The sequence below is a fragment of the Symsagittifera roscoffensis genome, chromosome 6 (genome assembly GCF_963678635.1).
Source record: "Symsagittifera roscoffensis chromosome 6, txSymRosc1.1, whole genome shotgun sequence".
Lineage (NCBI taxonomy): Eukaryota > Metazoa > Xenacoelomorpha > Acoela > Convolutidae > Symsagittifera > Symsagittifera roscoffensis.
The window spans coordinates 36,953,349-36,972,385 of NC_087067.1; the positions used below are offsets into that span (position 1 = coordinate 36,953,349).

The 19,037-nt window shown below is 36.2% G+C and overlaps 2 protein-coding genes across 3 annotated transcripts in view; one reads left to right on the plus strand and one right to left on the minus strand.

Moving 5' to 3' along the window:
- Positions 1–19,037, plus strand: part of LOC134848411 (TBC1 domain family member 25-like) — a 548,746-nt gene that overhangs the window by 161,609 nt on the left and 368,100 nt on the right. The window contains exons 3-15 of one of the 2 annotated variants that reach the window (XM_063865853.1): positions 1,591–1,720; positions 1,971–2,041; positions 3,121–3,222; positions 3,611–3,666; positions 3,782–3,818; positions 4,150–4,376; positions 7,766–7,973; positions 8,418–8,494; positions 8,574–8,693; positions 8,769–8,921; positions 9,126–9,286; positions 9,401–9,546; positions 10,033–10,314. The exons of the other annotated variant lie outside the window; for it this stretch is intronic. Coding sequence (XP_063721923.1) covers positions 1,591–1,720; positions 1,971–2,041; positions 3,121–3,222; positions 3,611–3,666; positions 3,782–3,818; positions 4,150–4,376; positions 7,766–7,973; positions 8,418–8,494; positions 8,574–8,693; positions 8,769–8,921; positions 9,126–9,286; positions 9,401–9,546; positions 10,033–10,185 — 1,641 coding nt within the window. The 3' untranslated portion in view covers positions 10,186–10,314. Of the gene's footprint in view, positions 1–1,590; positions 1,721–1,970; positions 2,042–3,120; positions 3,223–3,610; positions 3,667–3,781; positions 3,819–4,149; positions 4,377–7,765; positions 7,974–8,417; positions 8,495–8,573; positions 8,694–8,768; positions 8,922–9,125; positions 9,287–9,400; positions 9,547–10,032; positions 10,315–19,037 lie in introns of those variants that run through there. 2 annotated transcript variants of the gene reach the window in all.
- The window catches only part of LOC134848442 (phospholipid scramblase 3-like), a 45,401-nt gene continuing 41,531 nt past the window's right edge, over positions 15,168–19,037 (minus strand). The window contains exons 3-5 of the mRNA XM_063865903.1: positions 16,110–16,219; positions 15,638–15,798; positions 15,168–15,512 (exon numbers count right to left, since the gene is read on the minus strand). Coding sequence (XP_063721973.1) covers positions 15,299–15,512; positions 15,638–15,798; positions 16,110–16,219 — 485 coding nt within the window. The 3' untranslated portion in view covers positions 15,168–15,298. The remainder of the gene's footprint in view (positions 15,513–15,637; positions 15,799–16,109; positions 16,220–19,037) is intronic.

Below are 19,037 nucleotides of genomic sequence, written 5' to 3' on the forward strand. Positions count from 1 at the left end.
GTCGGTCGATGAAATCTTTTCGAGTGGGTCTTGCGTTTTCTTCCTATTGAGTATTCTTGTCAAAGCTGCACGTGAAGAAAGCGAAAGCTGAAATGCCGGATTCTCGTTCATTTTTGAGGCCAGCTGCTATCAATTGGTTGTGTACTGAATTGATTTGCGATTTTGCTGTTTCTTTCAACTGACTAACTAGCTGCCTTGCTTCTACGCGACCGGGGTTAAACTCCTGGCTGTTCTCGTGATTGAACGAAATATTGGTTTCATCGCAAGTTATCAGAGTCAATGGGCATTTATGTGAACGCCATTTCGCACCAAGCCGGTGAGTTGTAGATTTAGGTGTCTCGCTTTTTAGTGAACTCGTGTCCGTCCAAAATAAGTAACGCTTTACCTTTTTGAGTTTTACCGTAGATAAACTCTGTCATATTGTTGTTCATTGTATTAGTGCTATGTGTGTAATGATATATATTTGTGTTGTTTCTTTATCAAAATTTTCTCAATTATGACTCCATCAACAGGTTGAAAAATAAATTTTAATCCCTGAAAAGACTCTTTTACCATTAGCAATATCTTTATATGGCGTCTCGAAATAATTGAGGCAGTTGAATTGAGCGTTTTTTTTTAATTGCGATATAGATATATGCACCAATCTTTGGTAATCTATATCATAAACTAATTTTTAATCCTCTATGGGATATTTTAATTGACGTGGGCTATATTGGCATGGGCTATTGTGCCCATTGGGATGTATTGGTACGCGATATTTTGTAATGGGATACTTTTGTATGGGATATTTTGTCCTGTGGCCGCATTCATATATTTTAATGCATTTAGAAATGCACTTGGGTATATTTGCATTTTGAGTTCATTTTAAATTCATCTGTTAAAAGTTAGGTAAATTGCGCTCTCCAAATACTAGCGTGGAAATGGCGAGAAAAAATTTCTAATGGCGTATACAACTTCTAGTATCGGAAGTGGAATTTAATTATCAGATTTCCCGGCGGAAAAAAGTTATACCTATTAATCCAGTTTTCTCAAATTGAGTTAATTTTATCCGAAAAGAGTCAAACATAAAATCATCTTGAAATTCAAAGAGGGGTATATAAGAGGCCTTATATTTTTTTATTTTGAAATTCAAAAAAGTCAGTTTTTTTTCTGTTCGATTGCATTCATTACTCTTTTCCAACCTTCAGTTGGCTACGGTTTTCCTTTTCTAAACATATGTTTTTTTATAATGCAACATAGCGTTCTTTCTATTTGTTTTCGCGTGTTTTAAAGTATCAGTCGAGAAATTTGAATGCATTTGATAGCATATTGATTTTTTTCAATTGCTTGTACATGTTTTCTGAAATTCATCTTGAAATTCAAAGAGGGGTATATAAGAGGCCTTATATTTTTTTATTTTGAAATTCAAAAAAGTCATGTTTACATGAATCATGGACAGTTGTAGCTTCTGAATATACCCTTTTAAATCATTTATCTATCTGTCAATTTTTGAGTATCCATCCTTGCGTTCTTCTTCGCTGTTTGTTGGTGCTTAGTGATTTATTATATCGAGTTTTATATCGATTGAAATTCGCATTTACATGAATTTAGGCTAGTGAGGAGGACATTCGGGTGGCCTATAAGAGACTATGTGTCATCTTCCATCCGGACAAACACACTTCAGTGGCCGACAGAAAGGCAGCTGATGTCGCCTTCCGAAGAGTGCGAGCAGCTTACGAAGGTTCTGTCTTGCCATAGTCTGCGTGGCAAGTTTTGTGATAACATCTAAGAATCAATGTTATAGCGATTGTTGAGCCATATGATGACTCACTGATATGAAAATGATAATATTTGTATTACGGAAAATTATGTATATGTTAGGAAGTTTCATGTTGACGTAATTTTAGGACAGAAAAGTTGGTTCATATAATTATATAGGAGTGTTAGCCTCAGAAATAAGTTATATTAGTGATTGCATGATGCGTTTTCAGTTCTCTCCAACGCAGAAAGCAGAGCTTTGTATGATGTGTTTGGAAACAAAGCCATGGAAACGAATATGCAGGTAAATGATGACCCTTGTTGAATTGCTTATGCTTGCTGACCTTTGAAAACTGACCATCTGGTCTAAAAGGCGTTCGCTCAGGCTTGAGACTGAGTTGTAAATTGTATTAAATTTTGGGAACAATATTTCTTTTTAAATTGGATTTTTAATTTTGTTTGTGTTATGATGAACGAATGTATCCCCCCTACCTATTTAGATCTTGCGTTTTTATAAAACTTTTTGTTTGTTGGCTTCTGGCTTATATTCTTGCTATTTAAACTAACAAACTATTAAATTGGTGGCCAATATGGAGGTAGCGGTTAAATATCCATTTACTCGCTTTATTTCTTTCAGGTTCGCGTTATTTCTTTCCTTATAAATTCCCAAAACCCTCAAAAAAAATGTTTTGGTAGAACTTTTTGTGGAAATTAAAACCTCTTCTTTTTTCGTTACTGCCTCAAGGCTTCACTGTTCCCGTCATCTAGGTGTTTCAAGCTATCATGAGTCCTGAACATCTTCCTAATGAGAAAGAAAAAATTTCTCCAAGTATTGTAAAAACTTCAACCCAATTTAAATAGCAAGCAAATTATTTAGCGCTAGAGAGGATAGTCAAAAGGCAAATAAAATTCTCACCAATAGGTCAGCCTTTAACACAAATACAGTGAAATAAATTATAAACTTTGAACATTTGAACAAAAAAAAATTTTTTCAGTGAAAATCTATTTTACCGAACAAAAAATTCTATAAGCAACTCACAGCCACTGACACTACCATGTTATATAGTACATTTGAAAGCTAGATACTAATAGACAACACAAAGGAAAAAGCTTTGAGTATTGAATAACTGGCTTAAAGTTCGATATATAATATTTTATCATGACCGGTCTTATTGAGCCATATTTTGGTACGTTTAAACGTTTCATTACGATAGAGCGTTGTTCGTTTACGTATATATATTGTCAAACATAATTAGTTGTAGAAAATCTTAAGTTCAAATCAATTTAAATAACTGGTTGATCAAAAATTGTAAATTAAATTATGATGTCAGAGGCATACGGTGTTCAGCGGAGTCTTGTGGTTCTAGTGTGTTTCTGTTGCAGATTGTTCCGTCGGGCAAACACGTGAGGGAATTCAAATCAGAATACGAACGATTATGGAGGATGGACAAAAATTTGAAAAAACTACACCAATTAGCTCCCGCTGTAAGTCCCAAGTTTAACAGTGTGGTTTTATGCATTATTGCTTTTTAAAATTTAAGTGTAAAAGAACGAAGTGATTGTCATTTATGCAGGTCGTGATGTTTTTTTTTGTTTTAAAGAAACTTTAGGTAAAAAAGCCTGTCATAAACAATTCCTGAATTGCAAAAAGATTTAAAGTGATGTTTTTTTATTTGAAAGTCGAAAGATGAAAAATGTTTCGATTAATTCTTTCGGTTTCTTTGAGTTCGTTCTTCTACACCAAAATGTCCAAAAATTAGTCAGCCTTATTGGTTTTGGTTTTTAAATAACGTTTGGCTAAACTGTTTTTCAGTGATAACCTTGCTCCTCTTTTACTGTAGGTCTCATTTGATGGCGATAAATGATATTTTAGACCTCACTGCAAATTGGGTATGACCTTACTTCGACGGAACTCGACAGTCCTGGAAGGTGAGTCAAGAGTGACTTCTCCTGCGTATTTAATAGTTTATGAAAAAAGAACTAACGGTAGATCCCTCGGTAACTTATTTTACGACTCTGGTTAAGTACTGGTGTTTCATTTCAGGCGAATTACGCAAGTAGCAGTGTCGCAGTCTAAACAGGTAATTTGCTAAATGATAGTTTTGTTAAGAGAGATGAAAAGACGTAACATGCCATCTTCCTTTTGAAGTGTACCAGCTGAATGTGAAGTTTACGTTTATCTCGTTTTGCAAATTGAGCAGATTGTATAAAAAAGTCAATTGTATATTTAAAATTGAGATTAAAAATATTAAATTGTTTTAAAAATATTTTGTGTAGTTGTGTTGGCAATGTTCAACAAATAGTGTTAAAGACCATAAGCCAAGTAATTTTTATTAAAAAATTGTTTGGAAGGTATGGCCGTGTATATTGTTGATCTCAATGCGTCTGAAGTTTTTGACGAGTTTTTTTTAGTATAGAATTGCGGACAGTTTCGACATGAGTACTACAGTATCTGTAGCTTCTCAAAATGGAGTGGGAATAGCGAATCTGGCCCTGGATTTCAGAAGACTACTGGGTGCTAAATGGAGAATGTCCACTACTGTTAATCTGAATAACCTCATGTTCCACCCTCTGGACACTAGACCCAGAATGGGACCAGTGTGTGAGTTCTGCACAAATCCACTCGAGCCAGATGACAGGTCTGTGGTTATGCTTGCGATCAGCAAGCGTTATCAATTCGGAGTAGACTTTTTTCGAGTGAACAACTTGTTTAACAGAATCACTTGTATCTTGGTTCATAATGAATTCAACTTCAGTGCGTGTCCCAATAGCCTAGAGGTGAACAATACGCCTGGGATCCTCAAGATCGTGGGTTCCAATTTGACCAGCAACTTTTTTTTAAACTTGAAATGTCCTTTCCAAAAATGTCGGCCTATAGTTTGTCTGCTTAGGTTTTGTCGGATTAGTATCCTGCCTAATCGTAGAATTGATGTTTTTGTACGCAATTTTTAAAGTAGCTGGTTTAAGGGCTTTGAAGTACTGCAATTTTTTTAGCCTTGACTTCTTATCTTTGGCTGTTTTGTTTTTCGCTTAAAAACTACATGAAAAAAATTATATTTTTTCGGTTCTAATGGAAAGTTGAAGTTTCGTCGGCCCAGTAGCCGCTTGATACTTTTTTGATTTTTTTAAATTGCCGTCGATTGTGTTTCTGGTCGTGTTTTCCGCAAGAAGAACTTGATTTTTATTAGCCTTGATATTTCATATTTTGCTGTTTGTTTTTTTACGCTTAAAAACTAAATTCAGCTTGAATGATTTCGGCGTATATTTTATTGGCTTAATGACCTAATTTGGGGCCATTTCAAAGGTAGAACAAATGTTATGCTTCATTTCGGATCGCGCAAAATGCTGAATTTCTAGTTCAACGTTTTTCATGAAAAAAAATTAAGTTTTCGGCTCTAATGGAAACTTCAAGTTTCGTCGACTGAGTAGTCGCTTATTAGTTATTCTTTGAATTTTCATTAATTGCCGTCTATTTTATTTCTGTACGTGGTTTCCGCCAGGATAACTTGATTCCAGACAAAATTTTGGAATGTTTCAAGTTGTGGTTTTTGAAGTTTTTTTTCTTCAATTTTTTGGATTTAGTGACTTTGTTTTCCTGCGTGCACTGCTGTATCGCAAGTGTTGCGAAGCTCCACTTTGCCTCTGTGTTTTATCGACTGTCTGGAGCTCTTCACGTTGTTGCATATGACACAAGGGGTATAGTTTTTGCGAGAGCATGTATTTAGTCGATTTTTTTTGAGATAATGCTCCAAAAATGCCGTTATGGGGCTTTTTTTTGAAAGGTTTGACCGAAGAATTGGCTCGATTTTTTTTTGGCTCGAGCTACCCTTATAATCTAGTATACGTTAGCGTCATAAGAAAGGTTTCAGATTTGGTCAGTCATAAATGGATTTTGAATAGTACCAAAATATTTATTCTTTTTTGGTGCCTGTTGCTCTGTTTTCGCTCCTAGTTACATTATCTTTAGTTAGGTCCTCGAACTAGCAATCCATTATATCCTTAATTAATCTACCATTGGATAAAATAAACAATAACAGCAAGCAAGCGTATTTGTTTATTATTCAGAAAAACCGGTACGAAAGTTTGGATATTTAGTCTCTCTTCGAGCGAATAAAGCGAATATAATAGACTTATAATAGGTTCATTACACAAGAGAGCTTGAGAGCGTGGGTATTAGTCGTTTCAAGCATGATAGATGGGTCCCTGAAGAAATTAATGTCCTTCAAAAATTTCGGGTTAGGTTTCGCGATAGTTTTCGTGAGTTTTTGAGGCTTTCAAAAGTGGTGGGACCAATCTTTCATACTTGCTTTTTATTGGGAGCTAACTATCATACTTGTACCTATTAGCAGGAAACTTCTTTTTTTCCAAGCTAACTCGCAAAAAAGTGTTCATTGAAAGTGTTCTTTTATTTGGTGGCACTTTTGCTCTAATCGCGATCTGTCGCATTGGAAGTTTTCTAGCATCCGTTCTCTGCTTTATTTTTGGCTAGTGTTTTTTATTTTTTAAGCGTCCGTGGCTGAGTCGTTAGTGCGTACAATTCATAATCTATAGGTCGCAGATCGAATCCTAGGCGTAGCCGAATTTTTCCTAAGTCGAGGCTTATTTCTACTTTTTCTTATTGTACTCTATAGAGCTGCGTTTTGTGTTCTCGATTGTGTATTGAGCTTATGATTCTAGTCTCAAAAATCAAGACAAGCTAGGAAAACTTGTTTTAACTCCAGTAAACTAACGTTTTGAATTTTCTAGCACATTTTTGAGAATAAATAAAAGGGGCGAAGAAAAAAATATACGAAAAGTTTTTTTTTAAATTTACTTTTTTTTTGGCTTTTTTCAAGTTTCCTACCCCACATAACCTAGTAAAATTTTATAACCATGCTTTTCAAAAATTTTTCACATGGCATTCTGCGTGCAAAAATATGTTCACGCTGACACGTTTTAATGCAGGTTTGAAAAAATCAAAGGGGGTGGGGGAGAGACTGGAAAAGAGCATATCTTTTAAAAATTGTTCTATGAGAAAGTTTGTTGTCAAATGTATTTAATTTACTAATGATATCGAAGTTCTACACTTTCGTTCAGATCCTCTCACCACACAACGAACAAAAATGACGTAATTTGAAAAAAAAACTGTTTTTTTTATAATTTTTTAAATTATGGTAGGAATTTTTTGATGCTTGCACAGCAACCGCCTTTCATTGTTGTTTACTTTAATTTTTGTAATTTTGATTTGGCGCCAATTTTAAGAGAATTATTTTAGATACTTTTTTCTATGAACTTAACTGTTTAAGAGTAATGAACGTAGTGAAAACTCTTATATAATAGGTCTTGCTGACTTTTTTTTGTTTGTTTTTTTTTTCAGGAAACTCCTAAAATTTTCAAGCTCACCTTTGATTTTAAGCGGTTTGACTTGTGTTTTCTTTTTAAGTTCAGTGCATTTCAATTGTTAAAAGGAGGGCAAACTCCACTATCGAGCAGAAAAATTGTAAAAGTCAGGAAAAACGTGATCGACTTCTAATTTCGAAAATGGAAATTGTTTATCAGATTTACCAGCGAAATAAAAGTTTCACCTATTGATCCAGGTTTCTTAAATTGGGTTAATTTTAACAAAAAATGTGTGCATCATAAATTGTTCTACATATTCAAAGAGCTTTAAAGCCATTTTTTTTCTTCGAAAATCAAAAGTTGCAGATTTTGGAAAAACAAGTCGGTTTTTTTTCAGTTTCCTTGCGTTCATTTCTCTTTTCCAAATGTCAGTTGGCTATGTTTGTTTCTGTTCCCGCAGACAAGGCTTAACCTTGCTGGGAAACTGATATGTAGATCAGGATAATGTTTTCAAGTTTGCTTTTGTTTTTTGACTGAGTTTTTATTACTTCGTCAGATTTTTTACGCATCGTCTATACATTTATTTTGACAAATTATTTTTGGTTTCTGTTAGCCAGCTACGATGTTTTTTGAAAAAATTCCGAATATGAAATCGATTTTTTGTTCGTTGCTGAAATGGAAGGTATGTCTCGGTTAAGTTTGTGTTTAGACTTGGTCATGTTGGTATCGCAGTGAACATTCCCAGGCTAAGACCTAGTCATCTCTCTTTGTCTTTTAATCTGCAACATCAAGTCTCCCCCAGTATTTCCCAAGTGATAGAACTAGGGGGAGTTTCTGCGACTAGAATACTGCCCAGTGAAGTAGGATACGCACTCACATACAAACGGCATCCTCTTCAACTTGCTGCTTCTTTTTCCGTAAGATTTTTATTTCAATTGTTTAATTGTAAAAACGTAAAAATTTAAATCAATTTAAAAACAAATTTAAAAAACCAGAGGCGGGTGCAGGATTTTTTTTCAAGAGTTTTTTAAAGTTAAAATCCGCACATGAGACTTGTACTGACTTATAACTTTTATTGGTAATGGGAAATGATACAATATCTGGTCTTGCGGTGATAGAACTACGATGCCCGTCATTTTGCTAATTAATCTGATTGGACTGAGTACTACGTCAGTTATTAAATCGCAGACATTTAGGTTTAGCCAATCTTAGTTTCGAATCCCTTTTGGGAACAGTTTTTCTGCGAGGGTCTTGAAGTTGTTATCTATCGAACAGAGAATCACGAAGACCCGACGCATTTGAAAGGCAATGCTCAAAGCATCTCAGATGCTGGAGCTTTTTAAAAAACGAATGCTGTTTAGATAGGCAGATTCAACCGAATGATTAGTCTTCAATCTAGGTACACGATCGGAGGTTTCGAGCTTCGCGGATCATGCAGGTGTGCTGATTTTCTTAACCTTTTCTGTATAATTTCTATGGGTTTTTTTAATCGTTACTGGAACTGTTTTGTTGTTTAGAATGTCAGTGATCGAATCTTTTTCTTTAAATTATGGTGTTTCGAAGTTCGCTCTCGACGGCATGTCAGTTAGTGGTTTCACTATACATCTATCGCCATCACTAGTGTCGATGACTTTCAGGTTAGCTTAAAAATAACATTGTGACAGAAATCAATGTACAAATAACGGGATTAGAAGGACCTAATTGTTTTTCAGATTTCAAATTGGCAAGCACAGATTTACAGTACCAATAACGGTTTCTCAATCAATATGCTGGTCAACTTTATTTTACTCCAATTTTGTTCCTCTGGCGCTTGGATTCACTTATGAACAAGTGCTGTCACGTCCGATTGCCTGGATCAAAACACTGTAAGCTTGTTTTTTCATTGTAATTGATCAGTAAATATACTAGTTATCCCATCGAAAAGGGCTTTAAAAACTTTTCTTCTGTCAGCATCTTAGAAAGATTTTTTTTTGGATTTGGCTTTGACGTCTCATTGCTTTAATCTGCCATTGCCATTTAGGTTTTTCTTGATTCGTGCACCTCTTTATTTTGTTGGTTTGATTTTGTAGAATAGACTACGGGGGTGTAGACGTGAACAACAAGAGTAGGAGGCGGAGTGACGGGGAGGAGAAGGACGTGGTGATGGAGAACATGAGGAGGGCGGAGAGGGAGACGGAGTTGATGAAGTCACACGCAGATAGAGCTGCCAAGGAGGAGAGGAGCAGAAACGGTTGGATAGAAAAATAAAATCTCTCCCCCAATACTGAAGGCCTGCCTACTTATTTTAAGGGTTTTTGATAGGGCTGTAGCACGAATTGCGTTGCAAAGTATTACTCTTATTTAGGTCTGGTGATTCAGAGAGCGTGGTATGGAGTGTTTGAGGAGAACGAAGAGTATCCTAAGCTCTCAGACGTTTGTTTCTCAGTAGCAACACAACTTCAAATTTGTGTTGTGAACTCCAAACTCATCCTGCATCAGGGACAGTCGAAGGCAAGTCATGTCCACTTCAGAAATCGAATACTAGAGTATAATAAATAATGGCCGTTTTTAGGGAGATAAATTTGAAAATGGTCAGGCCGAGTATCTTTGTCATCTATAGACTAGCTGAAACTGTCTGCCATATAACCATCGGCAGCATATTTTAATCTATGTGATGGTCGAAAACTACAGCTCAACAAACGTTTGATTCAGTTGATGCGGCTTTTCTGTCGTTTAACCCCCGTAGGATACGAGTATCATTAATTTAACGAATTTGTATGTGGAGTCAAAATTGGGTAAAGACAAAAATTGAAATTGGGAAAGTACTTCACATCTCACATGCCAATTTTAATGTTAATTGGACCATGAGAAGGAAAGTTAAGAATACAAAAATTGGTGGGGGTGGGGGTGTTAATGTTAGAAGAGCCATTGATGTAGATGCTCGTTTCCTGATATCTGAGTAAAAAGTAAATAAGACATGAAACTTGTTGTTTTCAGAGTCAGCTGTCGGGATTCTTCGATCCCTGTCCGGGTGAAACGAAACGACTGAAGATAGTTTACATGTTTAAAGGAGAGCTACACGAGTCAGTATTCGGAGACTTAGACCCAGTTAGACTGCCAAAAATGTCGCACAGAGTCGAAACGACATGAGAAGAGAAAGTTCATTTAAAATAAAACTTGCTTGAAAATAATGAACCGATTTGCATGTGCTATTTTATTCCCTTTTTAGAGAAATCAATTTCGCTCAAAAAAAATTGATATTTCATAAATCCGTTTTTTGGTTTGTATTTAAGAACATACACACCTGGTTTTCAATTTTGAAGTTAGAGTAAAAATAGCGAAGATACGTATTTAAGGGTTTTTTTTTCAATTTTTAAGAGTCGGTAAACGTAGTTCAGACTTAATAAAGATCGTGATGAGTTTTTTTTGTTTTTAGGAAGTCTTAAAATGCTCTGATAAATGAAGAAGTGCATTCATAAATTAATGCGTTTTTGGTCTCTTTTCCAGTTCCCCCCCTTTCAAAATACCGAGTATTATGTTTGTTTTACGTGTTAATACGGCTAAATGCGTGATGTTACGCTGTAAAGTATGAAGAACAAATCTGTTCAGAATTGTCGATTTGTTCACCACGCCAAATTTCATTGCATTATGACAACGTTAAAAAGACTTTTTAAAATCGAAATTCATAGGGGGGGAACTGGGAAAGAGCCCGTTTTTGAATGCCCTAAGGTATATGTGAATTTTTTGAGCGCCATTCAAGTTCATTTGCTTAAAGCTTGGCAAAAATCGCTTTCCAATTAGGCAACATAGGCAACAAGATTTTGGGCGAAAAAATAAGATCGATTATGCAGTTTCGAGAGGGAAAGTTTTCCCACTTGCGATCAGCTTTGTGTTTTTGTACGAACCTTTTTTGTTTCCTACCTAAGTCGCAAATAAAAATGCTCACTTATTTGGAAATTCCACGGTAGCTTTGGAAATTGCATAGCATCTGTTCTCTGTTTAACTTGTGTTTAGTGTTTATTAAGATTATGTGGCTAAGTGGTTAGTGTGGGAGTCTCTTGTTCGCTAGGTCAGTTTCGAATCTCAGAGGTTGATGAATTTTTTACTAATTCAAGACTTATTTATAATTTTTATTATTGCATTTTCTAGAGCTCACTTTTGTTGTGTTCTCGCAAGTATTTTTTCGAAGCGAAGCTACGCCACTGTGTTTATATATTCGAGCGGGAAAAAACTCAACCTAAGGCTCCAATTTTTTCAAATCAGATTACTTTCATGAAAAAAATTGCAGTTTTAAATTGCTTTTAAAATTCAACGAGCTTCAAGAATATTTTTGGGTTTTTAAAACTCGCATGGCGAAGTTTTTTTTTTGCAAAAACAGTAAGTTTTTTTTCTGCGCGTTCATTGACTCTTTTCCTACTATAGTTTCTCTTATTTAAAAGTATTCAAGTTCTAATCAACTGTTTCGGTTTCCTTGTTTTCAATTTTTCCAATGATCTGTTGGCTAGGTTTTATTTCCAGTGAAATAAGGGGGCAAAAGTATTCAAAAGTTTCAATCAGCTGTTTCGGTTTCCTTGTTTTCAATTTTTCTAATGATCTGTTGGCTATGTATTATTTCAAGTAAAATAAGTGCACTACGTATAGATTCAGGTTGTTTGCACTTGCGAAGCGAGCGTACTAGTACGAACTTTCTTTTTTCCAACATAAGTCACGAATATTGGTGCCATTTTTGGGGCAACTTAACAGCTTTTTCATAGCATGTGCTTTGACATTTGAGTTTTCGTAAATACCGTGGCTGAGTGGTTAGTGCGTGAGACTCAAATTCGCTGAGTCGCAGGTTGGAATCCGACACCTAGCCGAGATATTGCTAATTCGAGGCTCGTTTCTACTTTTTTTTATTTAATTTGAGAGAGCTGCTGTTTGGTGGTCTTCTCGCAAGTGTTTGCGAAGTGCAGCTTCGCCTCGTATAAATAATGTATTCTTACCGTCAATTTTTCTTAGTTAATTTGAATTTCTCCGCTAAATGAAATGGAGGACATGGCCAAAGAATTTCTCCAAAAGAAGAGATGCAAATAGCTTAAGTAGTTTTGAAAAAGTAGAATGATTTATAGACTTACCAGCTAAAGAATTGGTTGCTTACTTACTGATAATGCGTTCGATTTGCTAGGTGCTAATTGACGTAGTGAAGATCCTTATATAGAGCTTGATTCTTTTTGTTTCTACCATCCAAAAACTGTAGAGGAACTTTGTATTCGGGTGTGTTTTTTTTTGTTTTTTTTTTAAATGATTTCCAAGCAAAATCAGGTAACACAAACAATCATCAGATATGGTCGATTGATATACTAAGATAATTTTTTTTAGTCGTGATCGAGAAAAACTAATTAAATTTTTAGTTTGAGCGTTATTTGTTTTAATTTCGAGCAACTAAAGCAATAAAACAGGCTTGAAAAGCTTGTTTATGCTTAGTTAAAGTCCTAAAATTTTAGTTTTAAGCAAGTAAAATCAATTTTTGAAAATTCATAGCGCCATTTTGGGAACTAATAGTTTCAACAAAAGATTTTCAAAAGTTTCCGACAAAAGATTTGTTTCAGTGACTGTGAAATATGCTTAAATTATATTTCTAAATCATATCCTTTCATCAGACAATGTAGATCAAAACTACCGAATTTCGGGAAAAAAAATTGTAGTTTTTTTTTGAAAATTATGGTCAAAACATTTTGTGCTACTTGCACAGTAATTAGCTATCTTTATTTTGTTTGTCTTTTTTACAGTATCTGTAAGTTTACTTTTGATTTTTTGCTGTTTGTCGTTGAAGGTCATTGAAAAAATAGTCCGATTTCAATTTCAAAAAACGTTTTTTTTTTTCAGATTTCCTCGCGGAATATATGATTTAAATATTGATTCAGTTTCTTAAATTTGGTTCTATCAAAAGAGAGCCAACAATAAAATGTTCTGGAAGTTTGAAGAGTTTCAAAGCCATATCTTTTGAAATTGAAAGTTGAAATGTTTGTAACACTTTCCTTGTCACCGCCTGTAAAAGTTTGGCAAGCGTATTAGTTAAACCATGGCAAACGTATTTGGTCATCATGTTTATTATTTCAAAACCTCTCGTTACATCAAAAAATTGATGCTTATGTGAGCTTGGGGAAATAGGAAAAAAAAGCCGTGTTTGTAAGAAACAAGTCAGTTTTTTTTCTGTTTCTTGGCGCTTATTAACTTTTTGTAGGCTTGCGATTAGGATACGTAATCAAACCGGTGTTTCGACGTTTTTTCGGGCTAGCAGTTTGTTTAACAGAATTTTTTGTATCTTGGTTCTTTAAGAGTTCAAACTTCTAATCGTTCCCGGTTAATTTAGCCTGGAGGTAACGAATATGGCTGGGACGGCAAAAGACTTAGGTTCGAATCTGACTAGGACCTGTTTTTTTTCAAACGGGAAAAGTTCTGTTTCAAATAAAAGGGTCGGCCAATTTTTGTCTGCTTATCTGTTGTTGGCTTGGTTGTCACATCATGGAATCATTTTTTTTGCTACGCGCATTTTTTTAAATGTTGCTTTTACTGTTTGATTTTCTCCTACAATTTGTAATTTTACTTATATTGACTTCGTATTTTCTTCTTGGTTTTTAATTTTTAGCAAAAAAAATCCGGCCTAAATTATTTTGTATTTTTTTCGGCTTATTGACCTAATTTTGGGTCTTGTCAAGAGAAACAGAATTTTAGCATCCCTCTCCGCACTTGTTTTGTAGAACTTTTCTTTCCGGTTTGTTGAATACTCCCTTTTTTCTGTATGGAAATTTATTTCCAAGTTTGTTCAGAAACTTTTCACAAAAAGATGTCGAATGAAAAAGCATCCTTCTGACTTTTCTCGAAAGCTCAACTCTCAAATCTGATATTGTGGGTTCAATGGAGATAACGAGAAATGTGAAGCTTTCCTGCATTGGTGGCCACTCACGAATTACCTACAAAAAAGTTATCGCCCTTTAGTCTTTTGGTTATTGTTAGTTGCTTTTTGATTCACTTTTCACCTTAAAGTTTGTTCGCGCTGATATTCGACCTAACTCAGCGGTTTACTATCTGTTTTCAGAAAGAACTTACATCTTAAGGTTTTGAAACTAGATAATTAGATTTCTGGATAGTTTCATCAAATTAATGCTTGATTTTTTTAAAATCTTGATTTTTTTGGAATTTTTTCGTTCTGCTCGGATCAAGTTATTATCCCTCCCCCCATATAAATCAATTTAAGATCTTCCAACCCAGCATGTAATTTGCAGTATCTTTGATAAGCGCTGCATTTAAAATGCTCGATTCTGATTGGCTGAAAACACAACATATAAAGAGACAGCATAAATTTATTGTGTAAAATTGTTATTCCAGCAATATGCAAGTTAGAAAAATTTTTCACAACCACTCAATTGTTCTCACACTGACAATAGCATAATTCATTGCGTCATAAAGAGTTCGGAACGCATGAAACAAACAAATTTGTAACAAACAAGACTGCTCGTTTATCAGGGCAAAGCCCTGATTGTTCCGACTGTCCCTTAATTCATATCGAATAGTTTTTTGGAAAAGAAAATTTTAACATTGCGAGGCAAAACTGTGCATTTTGGGAAATGTAAGTGGATTCCGCAACAAGGACGCTCCTTTTGTTCTTCTTTTGCTCTTTTATTTCCTTTGATCGTTCCGACAAATTTTAAACATGTTTAAAGGCTTGTCACTGGAATACAGGAACAAACAGACACATAATTGTGCGCCTATCCAGTGCAAAGTTTGGCTTCGTAACGAAAAACCTACAAATTTTGGACAATATCAAATTTGAAAATTTGAGTCGTACGAAATTAATACGACCGATTAGCCTGCCTCGATTCAATTTGGAACGGTTTTGTTGTGCGGGATAATTCGCCACGCATAAATAATTTGCATTACGCTCTCAGCAATATGAATAATTATTTCAAAGTGCGCATAATTTAGTCCAGATTATGGCCAATTTGGCAATTTTCAAACTCCTCAGAACTTTACAAAAAATAATCGGAGGTAAAATATTTTTTTAAATTTGAATTTAGGAAGTCGATATCTTCTATGGGGTATAAAAATTTTTGTTGAAAACTATTATTTCGATTGGCAAAAATTGACTAAATTAAAAAAACCCACACCGAGCATAAAAATTTCGTTTTTCTTCGAAAGTCGGAACAATAATTTTTTCATTTTATGAGCGTTGGGGATGAAAAAGAGCCGAAGTTAGCAGTTCTAATTGAGTTATGATATGTTCTTATGATATCTCCATGTAAGCGTAGTGCATGAGGAATCCGGCCACGATGAGAGCGGCCTTCTGCTTCACAGAGAGGTCGATGTCCATCTCAATGTAGAACATCTCGTGGTCCATGTTCACCATCTGCAGTCTCGGACCCCAGATCTTACTCACCACTCCCAGCTCCTCCCCTGACGAGAACGACTCAATCGTGATCTTGTTCTCAGTGTTGCACCTGAAATGAATCATTGATTGCCAAAACACAATGCATTAATTGATGCTTTTAACAGGCAGGGTAAAATATCATAGAAGGTCAAAATGACGATGTAGTTATACAATTTCGTTACTGTTGATGTTGACCTATGCATGAGACACTTGTTTGCAGTGAGTATGGCGAATGGCTCCCTCTCCTTGCTCTCCCCGCCTTCCGCTGCTGCTGGCTCATCCCCTCCACTCAACTCGGGGTCCACTGAGTCATACACCAGGTACTGGTCATGCTGGATCTGGAACTTCTGCTTCACCTGAGGAAAGAGTTCACCTCTTCAAAAGTTTGACGGATGTCTAGAATCTAGAAGACAGTAACTTCTGTCTGGACTTTTATCAGCAATGGATTTAGCAAAATTGGTAAAATGGCTAAAATATGGCGTCCTTTTGCTTGAAAAAACCATTATTAAATTCGAACAAAGTTCCTAGTACAGAAGTCTTCAAGTACCAGTTTCTGGCATTGTTGCAACAATAATCTTTATTTTTATTGGACTGCAAAAAAACGCATAGAAAGTTTTTGTTAAACTGGCATTTGACGCATGACCATTTGTTTGTTCACACTCCTTACTTGTGCGACTGAACTGCCAGTCTTGGCCTCTGCGATGACCTGGTGCAGACACAGTCCACACACCAGTCCATCACACCTCCCTCTCTTCAACATCTCAAACACTGGGTTGCCTAAACATGCCACAAAATATAAATGAACTACCCGCACTCACAAAAATAGTTTCGGATCGATTTAAATTCAATTTAAATTGAGTTTAAATTGATCTTTTCTTAAAATTTGGATCAGTTTGACGGTCTAAAAAACTTGTTTCAATAAATTCAGATGGCTTTTCCTGTTCTTTAAAACCTATTCGAATGTTACTCAAATCCATCCGATACTTGCTAAAATCCATTTAAATTCATTTTAAAAGACACCTGAGTTAATCAATTTTAGAGTCTACGAATCCATTTCAAATCAAGTTATATCATTTTTTTTGCAATACCAGCCTGTGATACCAACAAGGATAATTATAACTCCTGAATGAAAACTAATAAGATTTTGAATGGTAAATTTGGACTCGACTCTTTAGTCTTTTTGTGCACATGCTAAGTGTGTGACTGAGTTCCGTATAATCATACGGTAGACTGACTAACAGTCTTCTGATGTTTTAGGTCGGCACAATATGGCCTTGAAATTAAACTAACAATAGTTTTTTCAGATAACAATATGCGACGAGCTTAATACTATTGCTTTAGACAAGCTTGGAAGTGATGTATTACTATTCTGTTCTCCTGAAGCCGGTTGCTCTATAGCTGCTGCTGCAGTTTTTGCTTTTCGTGCTTCGTGGGTACTTGGTTTTTTCTCTTTCGTTTGCGGGGTGCCCTCCTCCCGGATTTTTGGGCTGCTTATTATCGGTCCTGCATTGTTTGGCTTTGCCCTTTTTATCGCCAAATTCACCCCCTTTTTAGATGTTACAATCGATACAGCCGATGCAGCATTTCATCTTCCGAATCTATTTCCAGAGGTGGGTCGATTGTTTTTTTTTTCTAATGCTTTCCTTTAGGTTCTTCTGAAATTGGGCTATTCTCTTTCCCCGGTTCCTTGTATTTACTTGGTGACTGTATGTCCACTTTGGCTTATGCAAAATCACTTTTTCGATATATAGCCCCAATGCTGTTTTGACAGTAGAAGGTGTCTCTGGTGTCTTACTTTTCCTTTCCGCGGTTTCGTCGACGCTTTGCCACTTTTTCTATTTTGATCTTTTCGGAGAAGATTTTGCGACAAACTGCTAGACTGCCCCACCGGTTTTTTTTGATTAACCCTGCGTTCCCACGAATAAATAAAAATTCGTTTCTTTGATCCGGGTTTATTATGCTGATTTCGCCGACGATCCTTCTAATATTATTCGCGAACGTGTCCCTTCGTGTGGCATTCCATCGGGCGTTTGCATCAAGGATAGCCATTAGGGCCTGGGCTTGTTCTCGATCTTTAGCCGAGTTCACTCACTGTTTTAACAGCGGGCTCATATCAGTGGCTGTTCTGGCCTTTCCGAACGATCTTTACATTGTCCCGTGATTGGTCAATGCGCTTCTCCAACTGTGAAGCCGTGAGGGCCGATCGCTCCAATTGCTCTTTATCTAAATTATCAGATTGAGTTAAAAATTTTTCCCGTATGAATTTAATTTCTGTTTTTAGCAGTCGTCCAAAGTGTGCCTCAAAAAGTGAAAGCTTTTCACTTATTCCACCTAAAGTCTCGTATTATTGTGCTAAGACATAGCGACGTTTTCATCAAATAGCATGACCCTAAGTCTCCTTTTGATTGTTTGTATAGTTCTCTCGATTAGCCCTAACCCTCGGTGGTCACCCACAGAACAAAACTACTGTTTTAGAAGTAAATTTTTTCATCGCTTAACTCTTGAAGCCAGAAAACTGATTGGTTTTTATTGAATCGGGTGTTCCGTGAGTATCGCTGTAAGTACGTACAAATTTTATCGAAAATTATTCCCCTTTTGACTTTGTAATTTTTACCGATGGAAATTTAGAACACCACTCTGTGGCTACTAGCAAATATTTTTTCTTTCCTTTATGGTCTTCAAGGTGTCCCGCGTAATTTAGCTGTAAATCTTGACCTGGCTGACTCACCAGAAGGAGAGGTTTTGTAGCGTTTTTAGGAACAACAAATTTTTCAAGTTTACCGTAGCGTAGGCAGCTCATTCACTCCTCTACCAAATTGACAATATCCATACGCATAGTGGGCCATCAAAAGTAGTTTGAAACGTCCAGCCTTGCCTTTTGTCCAGGACGGCCGAGATGGATCCGCTTTACGCTTTAACACCGCTGGGCGCCATTGACGAGGAACTTCCAACCGAATATCCACGAGAATACAATCATCTATGAGCGTCATCTAGTGCCATAGTGGATTGATGTACCGGCCCATGAGCTCAAAACTGTGACGATCATTTCGCTCAATGACCCTGCGATGCCTGTGCATCCACGTATTTTTGGCGATTAGTTCGGCTAGTAGGCTTTTGTCGAATAATTTTGCCAAATTACACAAGCCTCCTTGCCCGAACTGTTCTGCGAATCGAAATTTGTTTTGACGAGACAAGTGATTGGCTCGTCTTCCTTTGTGACTACGCTTACTTCTGGGCTTTCTGATGTGAGGTCCACCTCTACGATGGGTGTCCCCTCCTTCCTGCTGTTACAATCGAACGCTATTTGTATTTATGAGTTTAGACTGGTCATTTCTGATTTGGCCTCGAATTCTAACAAAATTCCGAGTCATCTGGCCTTTCTGCTCCTATTAGGTTCCAAAAGGAAACTAAACTCGGCGCTGCTTTGGCAGTTGACATTTTGGTCCTTGTCTGCGAGTTCGCCCTAATTTATCTGTCCATCGCCTTCCACTCGATCTGTGGAATGTCTGAACCGGAGCTGTCTGAATCGTACCGATTAGGTGTCCCTCTTTTAATCATCCTTGTCCTTTGGAAAGTTTTCTCCGTCATATCCCCT